Here is a 24,385-nt window from a genome sequence, read left to right as displayed (position 1 = left end):
ACACCTCATTTAAAGATTTTTCTGTATTTTCATGACTTTGAAAATTGTACATTCACACTGAAGGCATCAAAACTATGAATTAACACATGTGGAATTATATACTTAACAAAAAAGTGTGAAACAACTGAAAATATGTCTTATATTCTATGTTCTTCAAAGTAGCCACCTTTTGCTTTGATGACTGCTTTGCACACTCTTGGCATTTTCTTGATGAGCTTCAAGAGGTAGTCACTGGAAATGGTCTTCACTTCACAGGTGTGCCCTGTCAGGTTTAATAAGTGGGATTTCTTGCCTTATAAATGGGGTTGGGACCATCAGTTGTGTTGTGCAGAAGTCTGGTGGATACACAGCTGATAGTCCTACTGAATAGACTGTTAGAATTTGTATTATGGCAAGAAAAAAGCAGCTAAGTAAAGAAAAACGAGTGGCCATCATTACTTTAAGAAATGAAGGTCAGTCAGTCCAAAAAATTGGGCAAACATTGAAAGTGTCCCCAAGTGCAGTTGCAAAAACCATCAAGCTCTACAAAGAAACTGGCTCACATGAGGACCGCCCCAGGAAAGGAAGACCAAGAGTCACCTCTGCTTCTGAGGATAAGTTTATCCGAGTCACCAGCCTCAGAAATCGCAGGTTAACAGCAGCTCAGATTAGAGACCAGGTCAATGCCACACAGAGTTCTAGCAGCAGACACATCTCTTCAACAACTGTTAAGAGGAGACTTTGTGCAGCAGGCCTTCATGGTAAAATAGCTGCTAGGAAGCCACTGCTAAGGACAGGCAACAAGCAGAAGAGACTTGTTTGGGCTAAAGAACACAAGGAATGGACATTAGACCAGTGGAAATCTGTGCTTTGGTCTGGTGAGTCCAAATTTGAGATCTTTGGTTCCAACCACCGTGTCTTTGTGCGACGCAGAAAAGGTGAACGGATGGACTCTACATGCCTGGTTCCCACCGTGAAGCATGGAGGAGGAGGTGTGATGGTGTGGGGGTGCTTTGCTGGTGACACTGTTGGGGATTTATTCAAAATTCAAGGCATACTGAACCATCATGGCTACCACAGCATCTTGCAGCGGCATGCTATTCCATCCGGTTTGCGTTTAGTTGGACCATCATTTATTTTTCAACAGGACAATGAGTCCAAACAGACCTCCAGGCTTTGTAAGGGCTATTTGACCAAGACAGAGAGTGATGGGGTGCTACGCCAGATGACCTGGCCTCCACAGTCACCAGACCTGAACCCAATCGAGATGGTTTGGGGTGAGCTGGACCGCAGAGTGAAGGCAAAAGGGTCAACAAGTGCTAAGCATCTCTGGGAACTCCTTCAAGATTGTTGGAAGACCATTTCCGGTGACTACCTCTTGAAGCTCATCAAGAGAATGCCAAGAGTGTGCAAAGCAGTCATCAAAGGAAAAGGCGGCTACTTTGAAGAACCTAGAATATAAGATATATTTTCAGTTGTTTCACACTTTTTTGTTAAGTATATAATTCCACATGTGTTAATTCATAGTTTTGATGCCTTCAGTGTGAATGTACAATTTTCAAAGTCATGAAAATACGGAAATTTCTTTAAATGAGAAGGTGTGTCCAAACTTTTGGTCTGTACTGTATTTGGTATTGCCGCGTCTGGAACGACCTGACCTATAAAACTGTCCCACTAGTTAGCTCCTTTAGTGAACACGGTAAAAAAAAAAAAAAAAAAAACAAAGCAAAAAAACAATGCTTTATCTTCATACCGCCAAACAAAAAGTGGAATAACACGCAATCAAAAAGACGAATGTAAATAAAAATGGTACCGCTGAAAACGTCATCTGGTCCCGCAAAAATACAAGCCGCCATAGAGCCCCATCATCCGAAAAATAAAGTTATAGCTCTCAGAATAAAGCGATACAAAAAAATTCTTTTTTTCTTATCGCCACAACAGCACCCACTGAGAGAGGGGATCTGCCCACAAGGACAGGAAACCTACAAGTAAAAAGGGGCGGTCCCCCTTGCCTCCTCAGTTGGTTTCCTGTCCTTATGGGAACCTGATGCCTCTGTGCGGTACCTGCGAGGACGGCAGAGTCCGGGTCTCCAGTTGCAGCGTCGGGGGAGCCCTGCCTGTCAGACTCAAAGCCCCCCCCCTCCTCCGCTGGGAAGGATGGCATGATACCTTAGTCCGGGTGGTACTGCCATGGGTCGCGTGGGCGAGGTGCAGAGGATCTCCCTGCATACATCTGGAGGATGAAGGGTGTGGGCATCGGCCGCCCTGCGCATCGTGCAGGCCGGTTCCGGGTGCTTGATTGCGTATGTGCGCTGGCCTGATGATGCGCCCGATAACCCGGAAGTAGTGGATTGACTTCCGGGGGGACTGGGGAGGTGCATCAGACGGCGGGAAGGATCGGGGCGCTGCCTACAGATGAAATGGGCTTGCGTCCTAGCACACCCTATGCTTCACTATGTCTTCCCCCGGAGATGCGGAGGAGCTCCCGCAAGTGGCTAAACAGCGCAAAGGCAGCACAAAGCCAGCGCCAGGAGCAGCGATGGTGGTCACCCTAAAGGCAGCAATACCACCAGCAGGAGTGAGCAGTGCCATCAGTCGAAGCCCTCCAAATCCAGCTCTGTGCCTCCACCTCCAGAGACGGTATCCCATTGACAAGCTTCAGATGGTGAGTGTATCTATGTGATCACCTGGTGAGCTGAATCCCCCTTCTTTTCTATATGCCCTTAGGCTAAAAAGAAGCCGTCCAAGAATAGACATAAAGAGTGTGCTTTGTGTATGCAGCCCATCCCTGATGATTATCTCAAATGTTTATGTCAGACTTGCATCTCTCAGACCCTGGACAAGGAAACTCTTGTCCGTAATGCGGACCTAAAGTCATTTATTAGAGAAGAAATCAGGAATATCCTTAATAAAGTGCATAAGCCTGAGAAACAGAAGGCTAGCCAGAAAGCATATAATTCCGGGTCTGAATCCGTGCTAGAGATACAGGAGGAGGGAATTATTAGAATCCTCCCAATCATCGTCATCATCCGATGAGGGGATATCGTGTTTCCCTATGCAGGATATAGACTCCCTAGTAAAATCTGTTCGTTCTACTATGGATATAACAGATCTCAGGGAACCAAAATCAGCTCAGGAATTAATGTTTGCAGGCCTGTCTCAAAAAAAGCGCAGGTCCTTTCCAGTTTTTAACGCAATAAAGGATCTTGTGCGACAGGAGTGGGAGAAACAGGATACCTGTGGGTTCCTTCCCTCATCATCAAAATGGAAATACCCCTTTGATGATACCCAGCTGTCTGGATGGAGCAAGGTCCCAAGAGTCGATGCGGCTGTTGCTTCTTCCTCTAAAAGAAATGTACTACCCGTAGAGGACGGAGGTCTCCTTAAGGACCCATCAGAACGAAAAGCGGAAACGTTACTAAAGCGAGCCTGGGAGTCATCTTCAGGTGCTTTCAAACCGGCAATAGCCAGTACCTGCATTGCAAGATCTTTGCTGGTATGGATTGATCAACTGGAGGATCTAATTAAAACAGGAACACCTAGAGATAGCCTGTTAGCCTCTGTTCCCCAGCTGCGCAGTGGTGCGGCCTATCTAGCAGATGCTTCAGCTGATTCTCTCAGATTTGCGGCCAGAACTGCTGGCTTATCTAACGCTGCTCGTCAGGCTTTATGGTTAAAAGAATGTCAGGTGGATGCACACGCTAGATCTAAATTGTGCTCCATTCCATGCCAGGGTGAGTACTTATTTGGCTCTGTGCTCAGTGACATTCTGGCAAAGGCTGGTGATGTCAAGAAAGGCTTCCCTAAACCATCTGCTCCTAATTATAGGAAGGTCTTCAGGAAGCGGTCGTTTACACGGAAAAAGCCAGACTGCAGATGGGAGTCCACCGAGCTGAAGCAGAAGGGTGTCTAGTTCTTTTGTTTTGACGAGGAGAAACCACTGAAGAAGTATCACTAATCCAAACCCCCTAGGTGGTGGTAGATTAAAATATTTTTATGATAAATGGACTCGAATCACATCCAGTAGATGAATTCTCGACCTAATTTCAGCAGGGTTGAAAATAGATTTTCAGAGAATCCCTAGGCATTCCTTTCTTCAAACTTCTTTATCTAACCCTGTCCTGCAATGCGCTTTAGAGGCAGAGGTTAGAAGTCTATTAAAGAAACTGGTTTTGGTAGAGGTTCCTGGGGGCCAGGAGGGGAGGGGGTTTTATTCCCCTCTATTCCTGGTTCCCAAACCTGATAGTCCTAAAGGAACCATCATTAACTTACGGAAATTGAACTCCTTCCTTAGATCCCAAACTTTTAAAATGGAATCCATAAAGTCTACTATTCGGCTACTGTTTCCCAGGTGTTTCATGGCCGTCCTGGATCTAAAGGATGCATATTATCATCTTCCTATTCAGATTTGCGGCCAGTACCGCTAGTCTTCCTATTCATCAAGACCATCAACAGTTTCTAAGGGTTGCAGTGCATTTGGACGACCAGGTCAGGCACTTCCAGCTCACCGCAATGCCGTTTGGCCTGTCCATGGCTCCACGTATCTTCACAAAGGTGACTGCAGAAGTAATGCCCCATTTGCGAGAAAGGGATACTCTGGTTATCCTATATCTAGATGACTTCCTAATAGTGGGGAAGTCTGCTGCTCAATGTGCTTCCCGAATAAACCATATTATATTGTCCTTACAGGATCTGGGTAGGATCATAAACCTGCAAAAATCAAGACTGTCTCCAATCAACTTTGCAGAGTTTTCTGGGTCTCCACCTAGACTCAATGACTCGGCACTGTTTTCTACCGGAAGAAAAACTACTGAATATTATAAGCAAGGTCCACCGGGTAGTGCACAACCCAGAACTGTCTTTAAGAGACGCCATGTCCCTGATGGGATCCCTGACCTCTTGTATCCCGGCAGTCCAGTGGGCACAATTCCACTCCAGGGGTCTACAATGCGAGGTTCTCAGGCGAACAACATTTTGCAGGGACACCTAGAAGGGAAGATGCGTCTGTCAGCTTCCACAATAGACTCGCTATGTTGGTGGACAGATCCAGCTCATTTGTCCAAGGGGGTTCCATGGGTCATAACACCGGACAACATGGTGACGACAGATGCCAGCCCCTCGGGGTGGGGAGTTTATATAGGCGATCATATAGCCCAGAGGCGGTGGACAACAAGCGATGCAATAGGTTCCTCAAATCTGAAGGAGTTAAAGGCAGTGAAATATGCCCTCTTTAGATTCCTGCCCATCCTTCGGAATTCCCATGTGCGAATAAACACCGACAATATCACGGTAGTTGCCTATCTGAATCACCAGGGAGGTACACGGTCACCTTCTCTGATGTCCACGGCGGAAGAGATTTTCAAAATATCTCCTCTCCCTCTCAGCCCTGCACATCAGGGAGATAGACAATATCAGAGCAGACTACCTCAATCGCCTTCTCTACACCAAGGGGAGTGGGCTTTGAATTAACAGATTTTTCAGCAAATAGTTCGGCTATGGGGGGTTCCGGACATAGACCTCTTTTCAACCAGAAGCAACAGACAGGGCAAACGGTTTGCTTCACTACGGCCATCGGATCACCCAGAAGTAGTGGATGCTCTACAGACTTGGTGGTCTTAAGATCTAGCCTATGCCTTTCCCCCAATATGTCTGATTCCAATAGTCCTCAGAAAGATCAGGGAAGAAAGAGTGAGAGTGATCCTAATAGCTCCTTTCTGGCCCAGGAGGCCTTGGTTTTCGTGGCTGAAAGCCATGTCCGTAACCGATCCATGGATCCTGCCATCAGGTCCGGAGCTGCTCTCTCAGGGTCCATTCGGTCACCCTCAAGTGGAGGGTCTCCATCTGATGGCGTGGAATTTCAGAGGCAGCTGTTAAGGCAGAGAGGATTCTCTGAAGCTTTAGTGTCAACTCTTCTTCAAAATAGGAAAGAAGTTTACTACAAAAACCTACTGTAAGGTATGGAAAAAATTCCTACAATTCTATTCAGGCCCCCTTACTACCCAAGCGCCTTTCCCAGCTGTCCTAGAATATTTACAGAAGGGGCGTGAGCTGGGTCTATCTACCAGCACTTTAAAAGTGCAAATCTCTGCTCTGGGTGCATTGTACAACTGCAGTATAGCAGGGGACAGATGGGTCTCCAGGTTTATACAGGCTTGTGAGCGTAGCGACCCTGTACACATACCCAGACTTCCACCCTGGGACTTAAACTTTCTACTAGACGCTTTGATGGGTCCCCTCTTTGAACCTCTGGCTTCTGCCTCTATCAAAAATCTGACTATGAAGACAGCCTTACTGGTAGCCTTAACGTCAGCTAGAAGGGTGGGCGATATACAGGCTCTTTCAATAGATGCCCCCTTCCTTTTAGACTTTCAGGACAAGCTAATCCTGAAACCCGATTCAGCTTATCTACCAAAGGTTGCTTCCAGATTTCATAGGAGCCAGGAGATATGTCTACCCGCCTTTTATGAAAACCCGTCTACACCAGAGGAACACAGGTTCCATACGTTAGACGTTAGGAGAATAGTACTAGAATACATAGCTAGAACTCAGTCCTAGAGGAAGAGTAGAGCCTTGTTTGTCTCCTTCCAGGGTCACAGAAAGGGGTCTGGTATCACAAAGGACACTATCCGAATGGATACAGGACGCGATCTGCATAGCTTACTCGGCCAAAGGTGAGAGCCCTCCGGATGGCATAAGAGCCTATACTTCTCAGGCCATGGCTTCCTCCTGGGCTGAGAGAGCTGATGTCCCTATAGATTTAATTTGTAAGGCGGCAACCTGGGCCTCACCTTCCACCTTTTTCAGACACTATCATCTTGATTTGTCTTCTTCCTCTGATCTTGAATTTGGGAGATCAGTTCTCAATACTGTGGTCCCTCCCAGGTGATGGTCTCTGAAAGTCTCTCAGTGGGTGCTGTCGGGCTATAGGTAAATCAGAGATTTCTTACCGGTAATCGTATTTTACAGAGACCACCACAGCACCCACTCACTTACCTTCCCCCATTATTATTTACTCACCAGTTCTACACTTAGAAAAGGTGTTTATTTGCTTTTCACACTTATGGTGATAGTATTCTGATATGCTAGTTAAGATGTTCATGAATTTAAGCTGTTATGGCGGTTCCTCCTAAATTCTCTGTAGCCAACTGAGGAGGCGAGGGAGACCGCCCCTTTTTATCTATAGGTTTCCTGTCCTTGCGGGCGGATCCCCTCTCTCAGTGGGTGCTGTCGTGGTCTCCGTAAAATACGATTACCGGTAAGAAATCTCGGATTTCTAGAAAATAGTTTTCATTGTGTAAAAGCGCCAAACCATAAAAAAACGATATAAATGTGGTACCGCTGTAAACGTACTGACCCGAAGAATAAAGCTGCCTTATCAATTTTACCACACGCAGAACGGCATAAAAAAAAACCCCAAGAAAAAACAATTCCTGAATTGTTTTTTTTTATTCTGCCTCCCAAAAATCGGAATAGAAAGCGATCAAATAATATCACGTGCCCGAAAATGGTACCAATAAAAACAAGCCCTTACATAATTGCCGGCCAAAATATGGAAAAATGATAGCTCTCAAAACTCAAAATATGGTGATGCAAAAACTAGTCTTTGCAAAAAAAAAAGCGTCTTTTAGTGTGTGACAGCTGTCAATCATAAAAACCCAATATGAATCTGGTATCGCTGTAATCGCACCGACCCGAAGAATAAAGTCGTCTAATCACTTATACCGCACAAGGAAAGGCTTAAAAAAATAAACTCTAGGGCTAGGGTTAGGGTTGGGCTAGGGTTAGGGTTGGGCTAGGGTTAGGGTTGGGCTAGGGTTAGGGTTGGGCTAGGGTTGGGCTAGAGTTAGGATTTGGCTAAGGTTAGGCTAGGGTAGGGTTGCGCTAGGGTTAGGGTTGCGCTAGGGTTAGGGTTGCGCTAGGGTTAGGGTTGGGCTAGGGTTAGGGTTGAGCTAGAGTTAGGGCTAGGGTAGGGTTAGGGTTGGGTTAGGGCTAGGGTAGGGTTAGGGTTAGGATTTGGCTAAGGCTAGGGTAGAGTTGCGCTAGGGTTAGGGTTGGGTTGGGGTTGGGCTAGGGTTGGGGTTGGGCTAGGGTTGCGCTAGGGTTAGGGTTGGGCTAGGGTTAGGGTTGGGCTAGAGTTAGGGGTAGGGTTAGGGTTGGGCTAGGGTTAGGGTTGGGCTAGAGTTAGGGGTAGGGTTAGGGTTGGGCTAGGGTTGGGCTAGGGTTAGGAATGGGCTAGGGTTAGGCTAGAGTTACATAGTTACATAGTTTATAAGGCCGAAAAAAGACAAGCGTCCATCCAGTTCAGCCTATTTCTTGTGCACTGCAGCTATTTAGAGTTAGGGTTAGGATTTGGCTAGGGTAGGGTTAGGGTTGGGCTAGGGTTAGGATTTGGCTAAGGTTGGGCTAGGGTAGGGCTAGGGTTAGCGTTTTGCTAGGATTGGGTTAGTGTTTGGCTAGGGTTAGGGTTGAGCTAGAGGTTGGGTTAGGGTTTGGCTAGGGCTAGGGTTTGGCTGGGGCTGGGGTTGGGCTAGGTTTGGGATTTTTTCAAAAGTAAAGAAAAAAAAAATGATGACGATATGGCGACCAGTGTTGAGCTCAAGTGCTTGCTACTTGAGTTTGCATCGGGTGCTCGGGTATGCACTGAGTATCGCGGGTGTTCGAGTGACAAGCTCGAGTCTCTGCCCCATATGCTTCGCGGCCTAAAAAAACGTTGCTGGGATTGTCTGCCATGCACGAGCGATCCCCACATGTTTTTTTTCGGTGTCTAACAACCGTGAAACATGCGGGGCGGGGACTCAAGCACGCGCGATACATGGTGCATACCCGAGTACCCGATGCAAACTCAAGTAGCGAGCACTTGTGCTCAAGACTAATGACAACTTATTCAATATGATGACCTAATGTTATCAATTTCTATGTCATACCTCTGGGTTCAAAATGTACACTATACCCCTTGATAAAATCCTTGAGGGGTCTAGTTTCCAAAATGGAGTCAATTGTGGGGGGTTTTCACTGTTTAGGCGCATCAGGGGCTCCCAAAATGTGACATGGCGTCCGCTCTTGATTCCAGCCAATTTTGCGTTCAAAAAGTGTCACACAGCGCTCCTTCCCTTCTGAACTCTGACGTGCACCCAAAACAGTGTATTTTCCCCACATATGGGGTATTGGTGTACTCAAGAGAAATTGCACAACAAGTTGCATGGTGCAATTTCTCCTGTTACCCTTATGAAAATGCAAAACTGGGGGCTGAAAAACATTTTTGTGGGAAAAATGAAAATTTTATTTTCATGTCTCCATGTTATAAACTTCTGTGAAGCCCCTGGGGGTTCAGGGTGTTTACCACACAGCTAGATATGTTCCCTGAGGGGTCTAGTTTACAAAATGGTGTCACTTGTGCCTAAACAGTGGAAACCCCCCACATCAGGGGCTCTCCAAATGCAACATGGCATCCGCTAATTATTCAAGCAAATTTTGCATTCAAAAAGTCAAATGGCGCTCCTTCCCTTCCGAACCCTGCCATGTGCCCAAACAGTGTTTTTTTCCCCACGTATAGGGTATCTGCGTGCTCAGGGCAAATTGCACAACTAATTTTGGGGTCCATTTGTTCCTGTTACCCCCTGCAAAAATAAAAAAAAATTGGGTCTAAAATAAAATGTTTGTGAAAAAAGTTAAATGTTCATTTTTTCTTCCCCATTCCAAAAATTCCTGTGAAGCACCTGAAGGGTTAATAAAGTTCTTGAATGTGGTTTTGAGCACCTTGAGGGGTGCAGTTTTTAGAATGGTGTCACTTTTGGGTATTTTCTGTCATAAAGACCTCTCAAAGTGACTTCAAATGTGATGTGGTCCCTAAAAAAATGGTTTTGTAAATTTTGTTGGAAAAATGAGAAATCGCTGGTCAACTTTTAACCCTTATAGCTCCCTACTAAAAAAAAAAATTTTGGTTCCAAAATTGTGCTGATGTAAAGTAGACATGTGGGAAATGTTATTTATTAATTATTTTGTGTGATATATCTCTCTGATTTAAGGGCATGAAAATTCAAATTTTGAAAATTGCTAAATTTTCAGCAAATTTCCGATTTTTTTTTTTCACAAATAAACGCAAGTGATATCGAAGAAATGTTACCACTATCATGAAGTACAATATGTCACGAAAAAACAATCTCAGAATCAGGGGGATCCGTTGAAGCGTTCCAGAGTAATTACCTCATAAAGTGACAGTGGTCAGAAATGTAAAAATTGGCCCGGTCATTAACGTGCAAACCACCCTCGGGGGTAAAGGGGTTAATGTAAACCATCATGTTGTCGTTCATTATCCGCAAGCTGAGAATTGTAGGGAGTGAGGAGTGTGCGGCAGTTTGTCTCCTACACGTCTGATAGCTGTCAGTGAGTAGGGACATTCCTCCTAGGAGCCGTCCAGACTCCGGGGCTGATATGGGATGTGCGGGGCAGATGGTGTGTCCTTGTGCTACGCAATACGTGTGTCATGTGACTTCCCGCTTCTCGGCAGGGCGGCCTGTCTCGGATCACCCAGGGTCAGCCGCTGGAGGTGGCATTTGGCTCGCAGATCACACTCAGGAATACTCTGGGTAAACCGGTGCCCTGCTGGCTGCACTCGCACAAGCACAACTACCCCATCATGTAAGTGTTCCCTGAGAAGTCTGGCGGTGTACATTCTCTCTGCTTACATATATTTCTAAAATTGGTGGTCTCGTTGCTGCCCTCTGATCCTCCGTTTTCCGCCTGTAGATACGAGGGAGGACGCGGGAGCTCACACCAGCAGCAAGTCACTTGCTATCCCTACAAAGACGTGAACAACTGGTGGATCGTGAAGGACCCGGCGCGGTAATTGCAGGACGGGTTGCGGGGGAGGGGAGTGTCACTGAGGTGAAGGGCAAAGCTATTGTGTTATCACTTCTTCAGACAGGACATGGTCGTCAACTCGCCACCCCGCGCCGTGCGACACGGAGACACCGTACAGCTGCTGCATGGCATGACGGCGCGCTTCCTGAATACGTACGTGTCTGTTGTAGAGGCACATTGGGGTCCTCGGCGACTGTGTTACCCATAATTTCTTCCCCAGGCACGATGTCGCTGCCCCATTCTCTCCCTATGCTCAGGAAATCTCCGGATACATTGACTATAATATCTCTATGCCAGCACAGACGCTATGGAAGTTGGTGAGTGTCAGCTCTGGTGTCCTGAACACAGGGGATAAAACTGTTCCTGTGCAGCAAACCAGTCCAGCCCATGGTCATACTGGTACACTGTGACGACACAGGTTGTCTGCCCCCAAATATAAGTGTCCCCATACCCTGATAGCAAATGGAGATCATGAAAATGGTGAAGCTTTGTTTACGTAGCGCTGGTCTGTAACATTCATCTGCTCCTCACAGGAGATCCAGAACCGGAAGTCTGATGGAGACACGTGGAAGACGATCGTGTCCGAAGTGAAGCTGGTCCATGTGAATACATCAGCAGTACTGAAGGTAAGGACGGTGGCATGGAAAGGTTTATTCACAAGCCACAGCTACTCCCATATTCCAAAATTGCATACTTTTCGTTCAATTTGGAAATTTGTACAATTGCGAGGTGTGAATAAGCCCCTAAATAAGCACATCATCTGCTGCAGCTCAGTGGCTCCACCTTACCGGACTGGGGTTTCCGGCAGCTGGAGGTTGTGGGCGACAAGATGGCGAAAGGCTCTCATCAGAGCCTGGTCTGGAACGTGGAGGAGCATCGATACGGCAAGAGTAAGTCCACAGACAAGGCCCGGACCTGCCCATCTGCTCCAGTCCCAAAATGTCCTGAATATCACCGGTCCCCACAGGTCAGGAGCAGGCGGAGAGAGAGGAGGAGCTGCACACACCACCACAGATGGATGTTGGGAGGAACCTCAGCTTCATGGCTCGCTTCTGGGAGCTGCAGGTAATTTTCTATGCCAAGTGTTTATCCGCCGCATACCTTATGCAGACCCCAGATTATGGGCTGGACAGCAGCCATTGCCTTTCCTGTCTCCACAGTGGAAGATGCTGACCATGAGGAGCGAGAGCCCTGAGCACAAGTACTGCTCCTCCCCTGTGGACTGGGTGGCACTGGACACCAGCATCGCTTACTGGCACCATCCCAGGACCACGGTGAGAAGCGGTTTCATGATTTACTGTCACCGGGAGAGGAGGAGGGGGGCAATAGATGTTGTGAATTGCTTCTGCCCCCACTTCATGTTATCTTTGTCCTGCACCCACAAACTTCTCCCTATAGTTTAACCCCATGATGACGCAGCCGTTTTTAGTTTTTGCACTTTATTCCAAGAGCCATTACCTTTCATCTGTCACCGTACGAGTGCTTGTTACTTGTGGGACGAGTTGTAGTTTTGAATGACACCGTTCACTTTACCTTCTAATATCAGGTCCGCTGTTGTTTTGTTCCAGCGGTGATTGTGTTGTGCACATGACCCAGCAGCTTCCTCAGCTCAGCGCGATCATGACACCAAACTTGTATTTTATATCTTTGTTTTTTTTGATATTTCAGTGGCTTAAAAAAATTCTGAACCTTGTAAAACAAAACAAAAATATTTGGTTTGACGTCATTTTCTGAGAGCTGTAACTTTCATGTTCCTGTCATTTGGGCTGTACGGCGGGTTGTCTATTGCAGGCAGAGCTGACGTTTTATTGGTAACGGGGTACATATGGTTTGTGACTGCTTCATTTTGCATCTATTGGGGGTGGTGCAATGACCCCCAACAAAGAGGAAATTCTGGTATTTTGATTTTTTTTTTAAATTCTTTTTAAGGTATTTATCGTAGGGGGTTGAATCATTTTAGACTTTCATAGATCAAACTCATTAAGATGTCGTGACACTGAATGTATTTTTTCTATTTTTAACTTCTTTTTTTTTGATGGGGGGAATTGGAGATTGTCAGCAGCATTTAAGTGGTTAAACAGCTGGCACGCCCTGTGAATGGAGCAGGCTGGCTACACCCTCCCTGGGTTGTACAGCTATGTCCTGCAGAGGGTAGATTAAAGGGACTGTCAGCACAGACTGACTGTTCAAAGCAAGTACAGGCGCTCGGTGTATCATGACGTGGTCAATCCTTTATATACACCTTTCCACCTGCTTGGTTTCCCCCAGTCTCCACCCCACTTCTTTGATTGACAGCTCTGGCATCCTAGAGCCATTCTGTGCTGACAGTCCCTTTAAGGAATCCTTCAGATGCACAAATGTCCAGCCTGAGAGGGTGAGGTCTGCCACATAGTTAAAAAAGCATAAGAAAAGAGTGAATACATAATTTCCCAATCTCTACATTGTCTATGGTGTTCTCTTTTTGTTTCATCTGACTGTGACTGCCGCGTTTGAGGAGCGTTTTGGTCATCCATTTTCCCGTATATTGTAACGCGGTGGCTGTTTTGCTCTTTATAGGCTCAGATCCAGCTCCTGGGTAACCCGGTGATCTGGTATTCTGCCAATGCCGGTGCCATGGTTTACACTGTCCTCTTCCTGTATTACCTGCTGCGGCAGCGCCGGAGAATCCACGACGTTCCACCAGGTGATGGCTGTGACGTGTCCTCTATCAACACCCACAAAGTGTTGCCACCCCGATCACTAGACATCACCTGTCCATATGTTGTCTCTGCAGGTACGTGGCACACACTGCAGCTCACTGGGGCATTGTGCCTGGGCGGCTGGGCTGTCAATTACCTGCCCTTCTTTTTGATGGAGAAGACCCTCTTCCTGTATCACTACCTCCCGGCCCTGACCCTGCAGATCCTGTTGCTGCCCCCAGTTCTGGAACATGTCCACCAACATGTGCTCAGGTGAGGGTCTTGCGCTGTGCGCTGAGCCCCCTTTTCTGCAATCTCTGCTCATATGTCGGGTCTCTGTTCCAGATCTGACACCTTACAGAACACCTTCACTGCCGTCCTGCTGGTGTGGATGTCCTGCATTGTCCTGATCTTTGGTAAACTCTCCCCCATCACCTATGGGGAGCCAGCCTTGGAACCACAAGAGTTAAGAAGTTTAAGGTGGAAAGACACTTGGGACATTCTTATCAGAAAGTGACAATATCAGGTCAGGTAGAAGACCCTCATCCTGAATGTGTCAGTAAGAGAAGAGGTCCTGGTGTGTAGGAGGATAGCAAACGATAGATAGGAAGAAGCGGAGTCTGAAGTAAAGTGCGAGTGTCACTGCAAAGGTGCCCAGGAGATGGCGCTGTGGTCTGAGGTGGAGACCCTGGACTCTCTGCAGCAAGGTCTGAAGTACTGAGGTCTCTACTGCAGGGGGGGCAACACCAAGCACAGGCGGAAGCTCCAACCCCACTTGGTCCAGCTGAAGAGATTATGAAACCTGTGCCTCACCCCGAGAATAAAGGTATTTCACACAATGTACTGTTTGCAGTGTGAATGACTTCATCATCAGCGGCGCGTATATGTAATCTTCTATTTTCAAGCATTGAGTCCATTCCCTGACTACAAGTATTTACAGCTGCACATAAGACCTGATCCTATTGATCTAATGCAAATGATCAAAATACACTTGCAACGTAACTGAACTGCGCACCAGTGTGTGTATTTTTAGGCCCTTTTAATTGTCTGCAGAAGGTGAGGGTCCGAGTCCAGCACCAGATCACTGCAGACCCCTGAGAAGTGCATACACAGCCATGAAAGCTCATATAGCTGAATATGGATTCCAGAGATAGCCTGTCTCCTCATTCAAGGGTCTCTACAGCAATCAGTGAGGGTCTCGCTGATCTGCAGGCTATTAGGTGTTTGTACTCACTGACAGCAAGCAGAAATTCACTCTGCAAGTAGTTGTGATTAAAAATATACAACTATTTTGTGTCTACAGCTCCTGTGCAGGCCAGTGTGTCCCCATGGTTATTGCAGGATTAAACAGTAACCATGGAGGCGCACAGGACTGCAGAAATGCTGTATATATAAAATCACAGATACTTAAAGAGGTTGTCCAACCCTGAATATTTTTTGCAGTGTTAACAGAAGTGTATTGAACCTAAGACGGAGCTGATCTGTCATAAATAATGGGATAGAAGCAATTTTGTACAATAGTTTCCTTTTAATATCGACAAACAGAAGCTGCTGATAATACTGAGCGCAGGACGCCTCGATACAGAGGCATGGCCTCTCCCCCTGCGCTGGGAGCAGCCGCTAATCATAACAGTCATGGGTTACGGGTAGTGCTGGACAGACGGATGCATCATTATGTATCAGGGACTACAACCACCATCAGTGCACTGATCACCACGCTCTCGTCTTGTCAGTAAAAGGCAGCAGCCGCAACAAAAATGTGGAAACGACCTGTGAAATGTTGCATCGGATAATCTACAGCAGCAGCGGACCCCCAACTCCCAGCAGGGTACTATCCCAGCATGCTCCACGGTTGCCAGAGGTCCGCTCATGTGCATAAGCATAAAGTGCAAAATTAAGACAATCGAGATATAAAGGTGGGTCCAGAATATACAGCTGGAGAAGCTGACTTAGTAGGGGCTGTAAGCAAGGGAGCTCACATGGTAGAGATGCTCCCCTGTCGCAGGAAGATGACGCTGCAAACAGCTCCTTGTATCACAGCCTCCTGCACCTACAACCTGGGAAGCTGGACAAAGCCATCCCATACCACAGGTTCACATGCACCGGCCGCAGGAAAAAACATCCACATGTACTGAACCATTCCTGTACCAAATCTGCCATCGGAGAGGGGCGAAACGTGCGGCCACTGTATACATATATGTATACCCACAGCCGAGAAGGGCAGACATAAGCGTCTGTGCGGACCTTACTTCTCCAGTGTGGACTGTCCACCAGCGCAGGCAGCTCGGTCCCACTGCAGCCATGAGTGTCCTCGTATCATGGGCTGAACGGTTCTGAAACTTCCTTTGCAATTTAAAATAGGATCTCTGCATGTTGTCAGTGAATGGGAACACTTTCCCGACTTTCCTAGGCTTTTAGTGCAAAGAAGACTGGATATAACTGTGCCAAACCTCACCTGCAAGGAAATTCTAGGTCAGGAGGAGACCTTCAACTTCTAGAGGTAAACGGGGATGGTCTAATTCTAACAGGAAGCAGAGATCATCAAAATGATGAACTGAAAGAATATATTTTTTTTTTTAGTTGCGGGTCTACAACCCTCATCATTCTCTCTACAGCTGTATAACATTGGATAGAAAGGTGCCTGCTCTCTGGAAAAAGTATATTCTGCATTACTAAAATATCAGCCATGTCAGTGGGGGATGGGTGCAGCATGAATGATCAGGGGATCCCTTCTGACACAACACAAGGAATAACACATCAAGTACTGGACACTTCAATATCAGGCAGTGAGCCTGCAGTACGTTCACACGTCATCAGGGGGCGCCACACATCCTCATTAATGTCTCTTCTTACCATCATCTTCACTGATCACCAGGAAAATCATGAAAATTCTCCATAGAGAAATGCTTCTAAAATAATAAAAATCCAACATCCTGGCTCTTACTGGTCCCAATGCTGCCCCCCTGCATCCAGTACCTCCAAAATGTGGAATGATGGGGAATGAAGTCAGCTACCTGCAGGCGGGGCTCAGTGTGGCCGACTACTGGACTCCCGATGCGTGCGTTTGCCCGACACCAAAACTGCACCCGACTCTCCGGCGCCAGGGAAGCCTCGTTTCTGCGACCGCCCATTCACAGAACCGCGCTGCCACTTACAGATGTCTCCGTTCAGGATGTCCTGGATGTGCTGCACGATCAGATTAATTGCCACTGAAGAGGGAAAAGAAAAACGGTGAGCGCCCCCTGTGGGCAAAAACAGCACTGCAAGAATAAAGATCAGGACTCACCCATATTATCCACGCCCCGTGGAATGATCACATCCGCGTACTTCTTAGTCTATGAAAGTAAAAGAATGAAAATACTAATACAATGCAATGGAACCCTGCAGTGAGGTGGAGAACAGGGGGCTCAGTGGCTGCAGCGCTGGGGTCCTTGGTTCAAATTCCACCAAGGGTGAAACCTGCAATGAATTTGTATGTTCTCCCCGTGTGATCGCTACGGCAGTGCGTCCCGCGAGCGCGCGATCGCTACGGCAGTGCGTCCCGCGAGGGTGCGGACGGCGATCGCTACGGCAGTGCGTCCCGCGAGGGTGCGGACGGCGATCGCTACGGCAGTGCGTCCCGCGAGGGTGCGGACGGCGATCGCTACGGCAGTGCGTCCCGCGAGGGTGCGGACGGCGATTGCTACGGCAGTGTGTCCTGCGAGGGAGCGGATGGCGATCGCTACGGCAGTGTGTCCCGCGAGGGCGTGATCATTACCTCCATAAGAACTGGAGTAAAGTCAAAGAAAGAAATGTTACCGGGAGGGAAAATTCCTCAAATGCTGGCTTCACGAAGGTTGTGTACTGAGTGAGGATCTGCTCCAACTCCCTTCCCCGCTTCATGTCCCGCAAAACTGGAAAATAATAGTTCATATTACACATGTACAGTAATAATTCACTCCCCACCTATGTACATGAATATAACTGCTATAATACTGCCCCCTATGTACAAGAATATAACTACTATAATACTGCCCTCTATGTACAAGAATATAACTACTATAATACTGCTCCCTATGTACAAGAATATAACTACTATAATACTGCTCCCTATGTACAAGAATATAACTGCTATAATACTGCTCCCTATGTACAAGAATATAACTGCTATAATACTGCTCCCTATGTACAAGAATATAACTGCTATAATACTGCCTCCTATGTACAAGAATATAACTACTATAATACTGCCTCCTATGTACAAGAATATAACTACTATAATACTGCTCCTATGTACAAGACTATAATACTGCTCCCTATGTACAAGAATATAACTACTATAATACTGCCTCCTATGTACAAGAATATAACTACTATAATACTGCTCCTATGTACAAGACTATAATACTGCTCCCTATGTACAAGAATATAACTACTATAATACTGCTCCCTATGTACAAGAATATAACTACTATAATACTGCCTCCTATGTACAAGACTATAATACTGCTCCCTATGTACAAGAATATAACTACTATAATACTGCCCCCTATGTACAAGAATATAACTACTATAATACTGCCCCTATGTACAAGAATATAACTACTATAATACTGCCCTCTATGTACAAGAATATAACTACTATAATACTGCTCCCTATGTACAAGAATATAACTACTATAATACTGCTCCCTATGTACAAGAATATAACTACTATAATACTGCCTCCTATGTACAAGAATATAACTACTATAATACTGCTCCCTATGTACAAGAATATAACTACTATAATACTGCATCCTATGTACAAGAATATAACTACTATAATACTGCCTCCTATGTACAAGAATATAACTACTATAATACTGCTCCTATGTACAAGACTATAATACTGCTCCCTATGTACAAGAATATAACTACTATAATACTGCCCCCTATGTACAAGAATATAACTACTATAATACTGCCCCTATGTACAAGAATATAACTACTATAATACTGCCCTCTATGTACAAGAATATAACTACTATAATACTGCTCCCTATGTACAAGAATATAACTACTATAATACTGCTCCCTATGTACAAGAATATAACTACTATAATACTGCTCCCTATGTACAAGAATATAACTACTATAATACTGCTCCCTATGTACAAGAATATAACTACTATAATACTGCCCCCTATGTACAAGAATATAACTACTATAATACTGCCCCTATGTACAAGAATATAACTACTATAATACTGCCCTCTATGTACAAGAATATAACTACTATAATACTGCTCCCTATGTACAAGAATATAACTACTATAATACTGCTCCCTATGTACAAGAATATAACTACTATAATACTGCCTCCTATGTACAAGAATATAACTACTATAATACTGCTCCCTATGTACAAGAATATAACTACTATAATACTGCTCCCTATGTACAAGAATATAACTACTATAATACTGCCTCCTATGTACAAGAATATAACTACTATAATACTGCTCCTATGTACAAGAATATAACTACTATAATACTGCCCCTATGTATAAGAATATATAATTACTATAATACTAACACATTATTATACAACAGGTGAGGGAGGTTTTCCACAATTTTTATGGATTATTATGTCAGGTGTTTCATTTGGGATAAATGTGGCCATTAGGATGATTTGTTACATGCAATTGGAACTCCACCAACTCGTGTTGGCCATGGATGAATAGAAGCCAGTGTGGTCTCACCCTACATCTACAGCCCAGTGATGCCACTTACCCCTGCGTGACAACCTGACATCCGAATCTGTGTCCACAAACAGCTTCAGGTGGAACATGTCCCTGATCTCCTGGTTGTAGAAGGCCAGAATCCCCTCAAACAGCAGCACATCAGCGGGGTAGACGGTCGTGGTCTCTTGTAATCTGGAGCAGCAGCAGAATATAAATCATCACGGAACAATGGTGTAATACCGCCTTGCACCACAAGGTGGCACTTAACAAACAATTACAGAACGGTATGACCCCATGATAACACAGAGCTGTCAGAGGGCATGAAGTGTTTTCATGGGCACACCGCTGGCTGCAATGTCTGCCCCCCCAATCCATCCCATACCTAGAGTGAGTGACAAAGTCATACATGGGGACGTCCACGCTCTGCCCCTCCAGGATCCTGGTGAGCGTCCTGTACATCAGATCATTGTCAAACGCATCTAAGAGAAGGAGCACTATGGTCACATGGTGGACACAGAAAGGGGCCCCGAAGAGTGCCTAGAGGGTCCTGGGATGTCCCCTTCACCAATCATTAGGACCCACCAGGGTGATCGAAGTTGTACTGCCCCTTCAGGGCCCGCGCTTTCTGCTCAGCGGTCAGCACCTTGTAGAATCGGTCCTGGCTGAGTATCACCACCTTCCTCTGCTTCTGGTCGACCTCGTTCTGTCCCAGCAGCTCCATGATCTTCTCACAGACTGTGGACTGGAGCAAGGGAGACATGATACAGGGAGGACCGGGCCACCCCCACCAGCACTGACTGCCTGTGTCTGCTCCCTGTGATACAAGACACTGTGCCGCCACCTGGTGGCCAAAATACTTTACAAGCCTAAGTGTTCAGAAACCGTACTGCTGTGTGTCAGCGGGGGGCGCAGTGCAGGAGGTCAATTAATCCTTCTCCATAGGACACTGGACATGATACTGTTGCTCCAGAGCAGTGACATATTAACAGAGGTCAATGTGAGCAGAGGGCAAAGTCTGACCCCTTCCTGGCCCCGAGATCTCGCCAACATGTACCGCAGCTGCAACATTGCAGGGGTTCCTGCCGCATTACCCCTGAACAGTGTGTTAAAGGGGCTCTCCAAACTATACTTAATGTTCTCCTCTAATAATAAAACCACAACCAAATGTGTACGCATTCATTTATAGGTGTCTTTAGGGGTGTGGAGTCGGTGTCCATTATATTGGTATATTCCTACTATACATAATAAAGTGGGTACAGTAGTACAATGCAGGACATGCTGTAAATGTTATGTAATGTCCTATAAATGTCTGTTCTGTTCCTGATCTAAGGATCTCGGCTTTTAGCTGAGATGAATCTGTGCTGCACTTTATGTACACGCTCCGTAGTGAGGCCGGGCTGTGGAGTCTGAGTCAGGGAAATTGAGGAGTCTTGGCTTACTGACTCCACAGCCCTGCTACGAATACAGAGCTCCACATTCCCTTTACTTAGCTGCCAAAGGAGAGCACTCCCTGCATACAAAAAGCACCCCTGATCAGAATGATAAATGCAGGGAGTTCCCCCCAGTGGTGGCTGCAGACAGAATCTTATCATGTATCTCTGTATACAGGGAGCTCCTCCTAGTGGAGGCTCCAGCCAGAATCTTATGTATCTCTGTATACAGGGAGCTCCCCCTAGTGGAGGCTGCAGACAACAGGATATTATCATGTATCTCTATATACAGGGAGCTCCCCCTAGTGGTGGCTGCAGACAGGATCTTATCATGTATCTCTGTATACAGGGAGCTCCCCCTAGGGGTGGCTGCTGACAGAATCTTATCATGTATCTCTGTATACAGGGAGCTCCCCCTAGGGGTGGCTGCTGACAGAATCTTATCATGTATCTCTGTATACAGGGAGCTCCCCCTAGTGGTGGCTGCAGACAGGATCTTATCATGTATCTCTGTATACAGGGAGCTCCCCCTAGTGGTGGCTGCAGACAGAATCTTATCATGTATCTCTGTATACAGGGAGCTCCTCTAGTGGTGGCTGCAGACAGAATCTTATCATGTATCTCTGTATACAGGGAGCTCCCCCTAGTGGTGGCTGCAGACAGAATCTTATCATGTATCTCTGTATACAGGGAGCTCCCCCTAGTGGTGTCGCCCGTTTTGCTTCCTGTAGTCTCTCGTAGAAGCCGAGATCTGGGGGGGCTGTAGCTGAGATCTGGGGGGCTGTTTGCTTCAGGAGCTTTTCGCATTTGTAAAGTGTCCTTGAATAGCCAGCAGCTACAGCAGCTCCTCACATCTCAGCTCCTCGGACCCTGTGGTAGGCGGCGCTGCAGTCACAGAATACACAAACACACAGGGGGTCGCGGCTGTCATTCACGGCCCCTGGAGACCAAGCCACGGCCACCCCGTGCTGGCACTGGCAGCTCCCCCCCGCTCACCTTGCCGCTGGCCGTGCCGCCGCTTACTCCGATGAGGAAGGGTCTCTGGTGTCCACGCTCCGGGGTCTCCGTGCTCCCTGCTGAAGCCATGGTAAGGTCAACAAACTACAGGGACGCGGCCGAGACTACAACTCCCAGGAGCACTCGGGGTAAGAACGGCCATGAAGAGACGCACGGCACGTACCGCTCAGCATGCCGGGAATTGGAGCGCTGGTCATATGACAGTCAGGTATTACGAGCGTAGACACGTGACGTGGGGGGCGGGGCCGACAGTGACATGGCAGGGGCCTTTTTTCCTCTTATTTCTAATAACATTTCCTGCAGATTTTGTAAAATATAATAAAAAATTATAAAGAATTAAAAATAAATGAACAACAACATAATAAGGTCATTACAACTACTCCAAGACTGCAAATAACCGGGGATTCGATTATTAGGGGTCTGCAGGGGCGGGTGCAGACACTCCTGTGCGCAGGGTCTGCCCTGTGATACCCCAGAATGACGGCGGTGATAGGAACTAGCTCTGATCCCGGCACTTCGGCCTCTTATCTGCCTCCGTGATGGCTGACTGCAGCATCTAAGAGGTTAGAAATGGGGGAAGGCGCCTCCTGCAGTGAACGTCAGGCAGACGGCTGCGCTGTCATGGCGGCCGTGGACCGCACTGTGGGGTATAGGAGCTGCAGGGAGGAGATCATTAATAAGGCTGGGGTCCTGGCCAGGCCCTGATCCTGGATCAGAAATATCTGCGTTATCGGCGCGGGCAGAATGGGCTGAACTAATGAAAGGTCAGAAGATTTTTCGCACCTTGTGAACACTGAAATGGGAAAGAAAGAACGAAAAGGCGGAATCAGTGTTTTGGTCACTTTGACTCCCATAAAAAGGAAAGAAAAATAAATCAGAAAGTCGTACGGACCCCACCATGACGATGGTAAAACTGCAGCTCGCGCCGCAAGACCAGATACAACAATGTCACCCGGAAAACAAAAACCGTTATGGCTCAGGAAGTCAAGGAGGAAACACTGAAAACGAGCAAGAGAAGCGCGCTGGCATAAACCTGGAGCCGGCCACGACCAGTCACCATCAATAGTCACCGCCGTGGCAGCATTCAGCTTCTAATCAGTGTCTGAGACTCTGCATAGAGCAGCATGGCTCAAACTCCACAAGCAGCCCGAGCCCAGGACGGTGAGCCGGCTCCGGTGAGCAGCCCGAGCCCAGGACGGTGCGCCGGCTCCGGTGAGCAGCCCGAGCCCAGGACGGTGCGCCGGCTCCGGTGAGCAGCCCGAGCCCAGGACGGTGCGCCGGCTCCGGTGAGCAGCCCGAGCCCAGGACGGTGCGCCGGCTCCGGTGAGCAGCCCGAGCCCAGGACGGTGCGCCGGCTCGGGCGAGCAGTCAAAATCCAGCAGTTAATTTCTCATGGTATCATTTATCCAGTATAAATGCTTCGGCCAAGAATCTCTCTATGAACACAGATACTGTCCATTGTACAATTACAATTCCGTGAATACAATGCAGCGGAATAGTGAGGGCAGCTCTGGAGGTGTCTAGAGTATAACAAGCAGTAACTTGGGATCAGTACAAGATGCTGAAATCAATCCGTCGTTCCCAGACAGGAGATGTTGAGCTACTGTATGATCGGCACAAATACTAAGAAAATTGGGATAAACCCTGATCTTTCTGCCCCTTTAAGAGGGTGCCTTGTTCTCACCTCCTCCTCTGTCCTGAAAGCCATAAAGCAATAAATATCTGAGCTGTGCCAGCACCAGGCCTGAGATGAAGGCATTGCCCGGGCAAACGGTCAGATCTTAGAACCGGCGGCACAATGGAAAATGCAAACAGGCCGCGACAATTCTGGTTTCTAACCATTTATTTCCCTATAGATCCTCAGCAAGTGTAATACGTGGAGTTGTCAGGTTTTCAGTTTTGTCTATCTGTTCCTGGAAAGTTGGATGGCAATCAATATGGCTGCCACTGGAGCCTCTGTGGAGTTGGTACCCAGTTTTTAAAGAATAAGGAATGGCCAAACTGTCCAGTGACCGGCAGAGGGACAGAAGTGTCACTTTGGAGCCTGGGAAAGCAGAATGTTCCCGCAGGCGGCCTCCAGTCATCGCCCAGCAGACAACGACTCAAGGACTTGCCCCAGAGGAATTGCCCTTTAAATCGGAGCATTTGTCAATGTTCCTGCTCTGGATTCCAGCGGCTGCTCAGTTCTGACGCCGCTTATCAGCTCTGTGTGACCTTGAGAAAGCAATTAGTGCAAACTGCAGCCGGCACGGCGGATGTGGGAACTTCCATTATTCCCATCTACCGAGCGAGGTCAGCACTAGGATTAACTGGGCAAGGATTGGCAGGAGACTGGCAGCCATTAAAGGAAGACGGGAAGTCAGCGGCCAAGGAGCTCGAGACAAATCCAAACACAAACCCCAGAGGGATCCTAACAATGAACTGGGAACGTTGGGTGACAACCACTATGACCAAACGTCCCACAGGGGGTGGCACAGAGCCTGATGAAAGCTGAAGAGATAATGCGCCCACGTCACCCAGCTTTCTTTTGACCCCATGTGCTTTTATGGCCCTTCTGCAAGATCTTTTTTTCTGCCAATGAATAGTTTTTAGGTCCAGAGGTTGAAAACCTGAACAGACCTATTACTTCTCACAGCTGAGGGTCTGTTACAATGTATCAGCCTAGACGAGAGGAACAGTCTGGACTAGAGATGCAGTCCTGCAGGCAGCAGCACAA

The 24,385-nt window shown here is 47.1% G+C and overlaps 2 protein-coding genes across 6 annotated transcripts in view; one reads left to right on the top strand and one right to left on the bottom strand.

Moving 5' to 3' along the window:
- The window catches only part of POMT1 (protein O-mannosyltransferase 1), a 35,681-nt gene extending 21,325 nt beyond the window's left edge, over nucleotides 1-14,356 (top strand). For all 5 annotated transcript variants that reach the window (XM_073640693.1, XM_073640691.1, XM_073640688.1 and 2 more), the window contains 11 exons: nucleotides 10,487-10,617; nucleotides 10,726-10,821; nucleotides 10,900-10,992; nucleotides 11,060-11,156; nucleotides 11,373-11,465; nucleotides 11,609-11,729; nucleotides 11,807-11,904; nucleotides 12,000-12,113; nucleotides 13,396-13,522; nucleotides 13,613-13,790; nucleotides 13,863-14,356. In XM_073640693.1, the coding sequence (XP_073496794.1) occupies nucleotides 10,487-10,617; nucleotides 10,726-10,821; nucleotides 10,900-10,992; nucleotides 11,060-11,156; nucleotides 11,373-11,465; nucleotides 11,609-11,729; nucleotides 11,807-11,904; nucleotides 12,000-12,113; nucleotides 13,396-13,522; nucleotides 13,613-13,790; nucleotides 13,863-14,034 (1,320 nt within the window). In that variant the 3' untranslated portion in view covers nucleotides 14,035-14,356. The remainder of the gene's footprint in view (nucleotides 1-10,486; nucleotides 10,618-10,725; nucleotides 10,822-10,899; nucleotides 10,993-11,059; nucleotides 11,157-11,372; nucleotides 11,466-11,608; nucleotides 11,730-11,806; nucleotides 11,905-11,999; nucleotides 12,114-13,395; nucleotides 13,523-13,612; nucleotides 13,791-13,862) is intronic.
- A 669-nt stretch (nucleotides 14,357-15,025) lies between these two features.
- On the bottom strand, nucleotides 15,026-21,886 carry UCK1 (uridine-cytidine kinase 1). The gene is made up of 7 exons (XM_073640687.1): nucleotides 21,649-21,886; nucleotides 19,805-19,964; nucleotides 19,605-19,701; nucleotides 19,272-19,414; nucleotides 17,316-17,410; nucleotides 16,804-16,852; nucleotides 15,026-16,726 (listed from the first exon to the last, which is right to left on the bottom strand). The coding sequence occupies exons 1-7, from the start codon at nucleotides 21,736-21,738 to the stop codon at nucleotides 16,545-16,547; spliced, it is 816 nt and encodes a 271-aa protein (XP_073496788.1). The 5' UTR covers nucleotides 21,739-21,886; the 3' UTR covers nucleotides 15,026-16,544.
- Between the last annotated feature and the right edge of the window lie 2,499 nt (nucleotides 21,887-24,385).

Source organism: Phyllobates terribilis, unplaced genomic scaffold, assembly GCF_046119375.1.
Source record: "Phyllobates terribilis strain yellow unplaced genomic scaffold, ASM4611937v1 Scaffold_7__3_contigs__length_470593459, whole genome shotgun sequence".
NCBI lineage: Eukaryota > Metazoa > Chordata > Amphibia > Anura > Dendrobatidae > Phyllobates > Phyllobates terribilis.
Note: the sequence above shows the minus strand (reverse complement) of the source record. Positions and strands in the feature narration are given on the sequence as shown.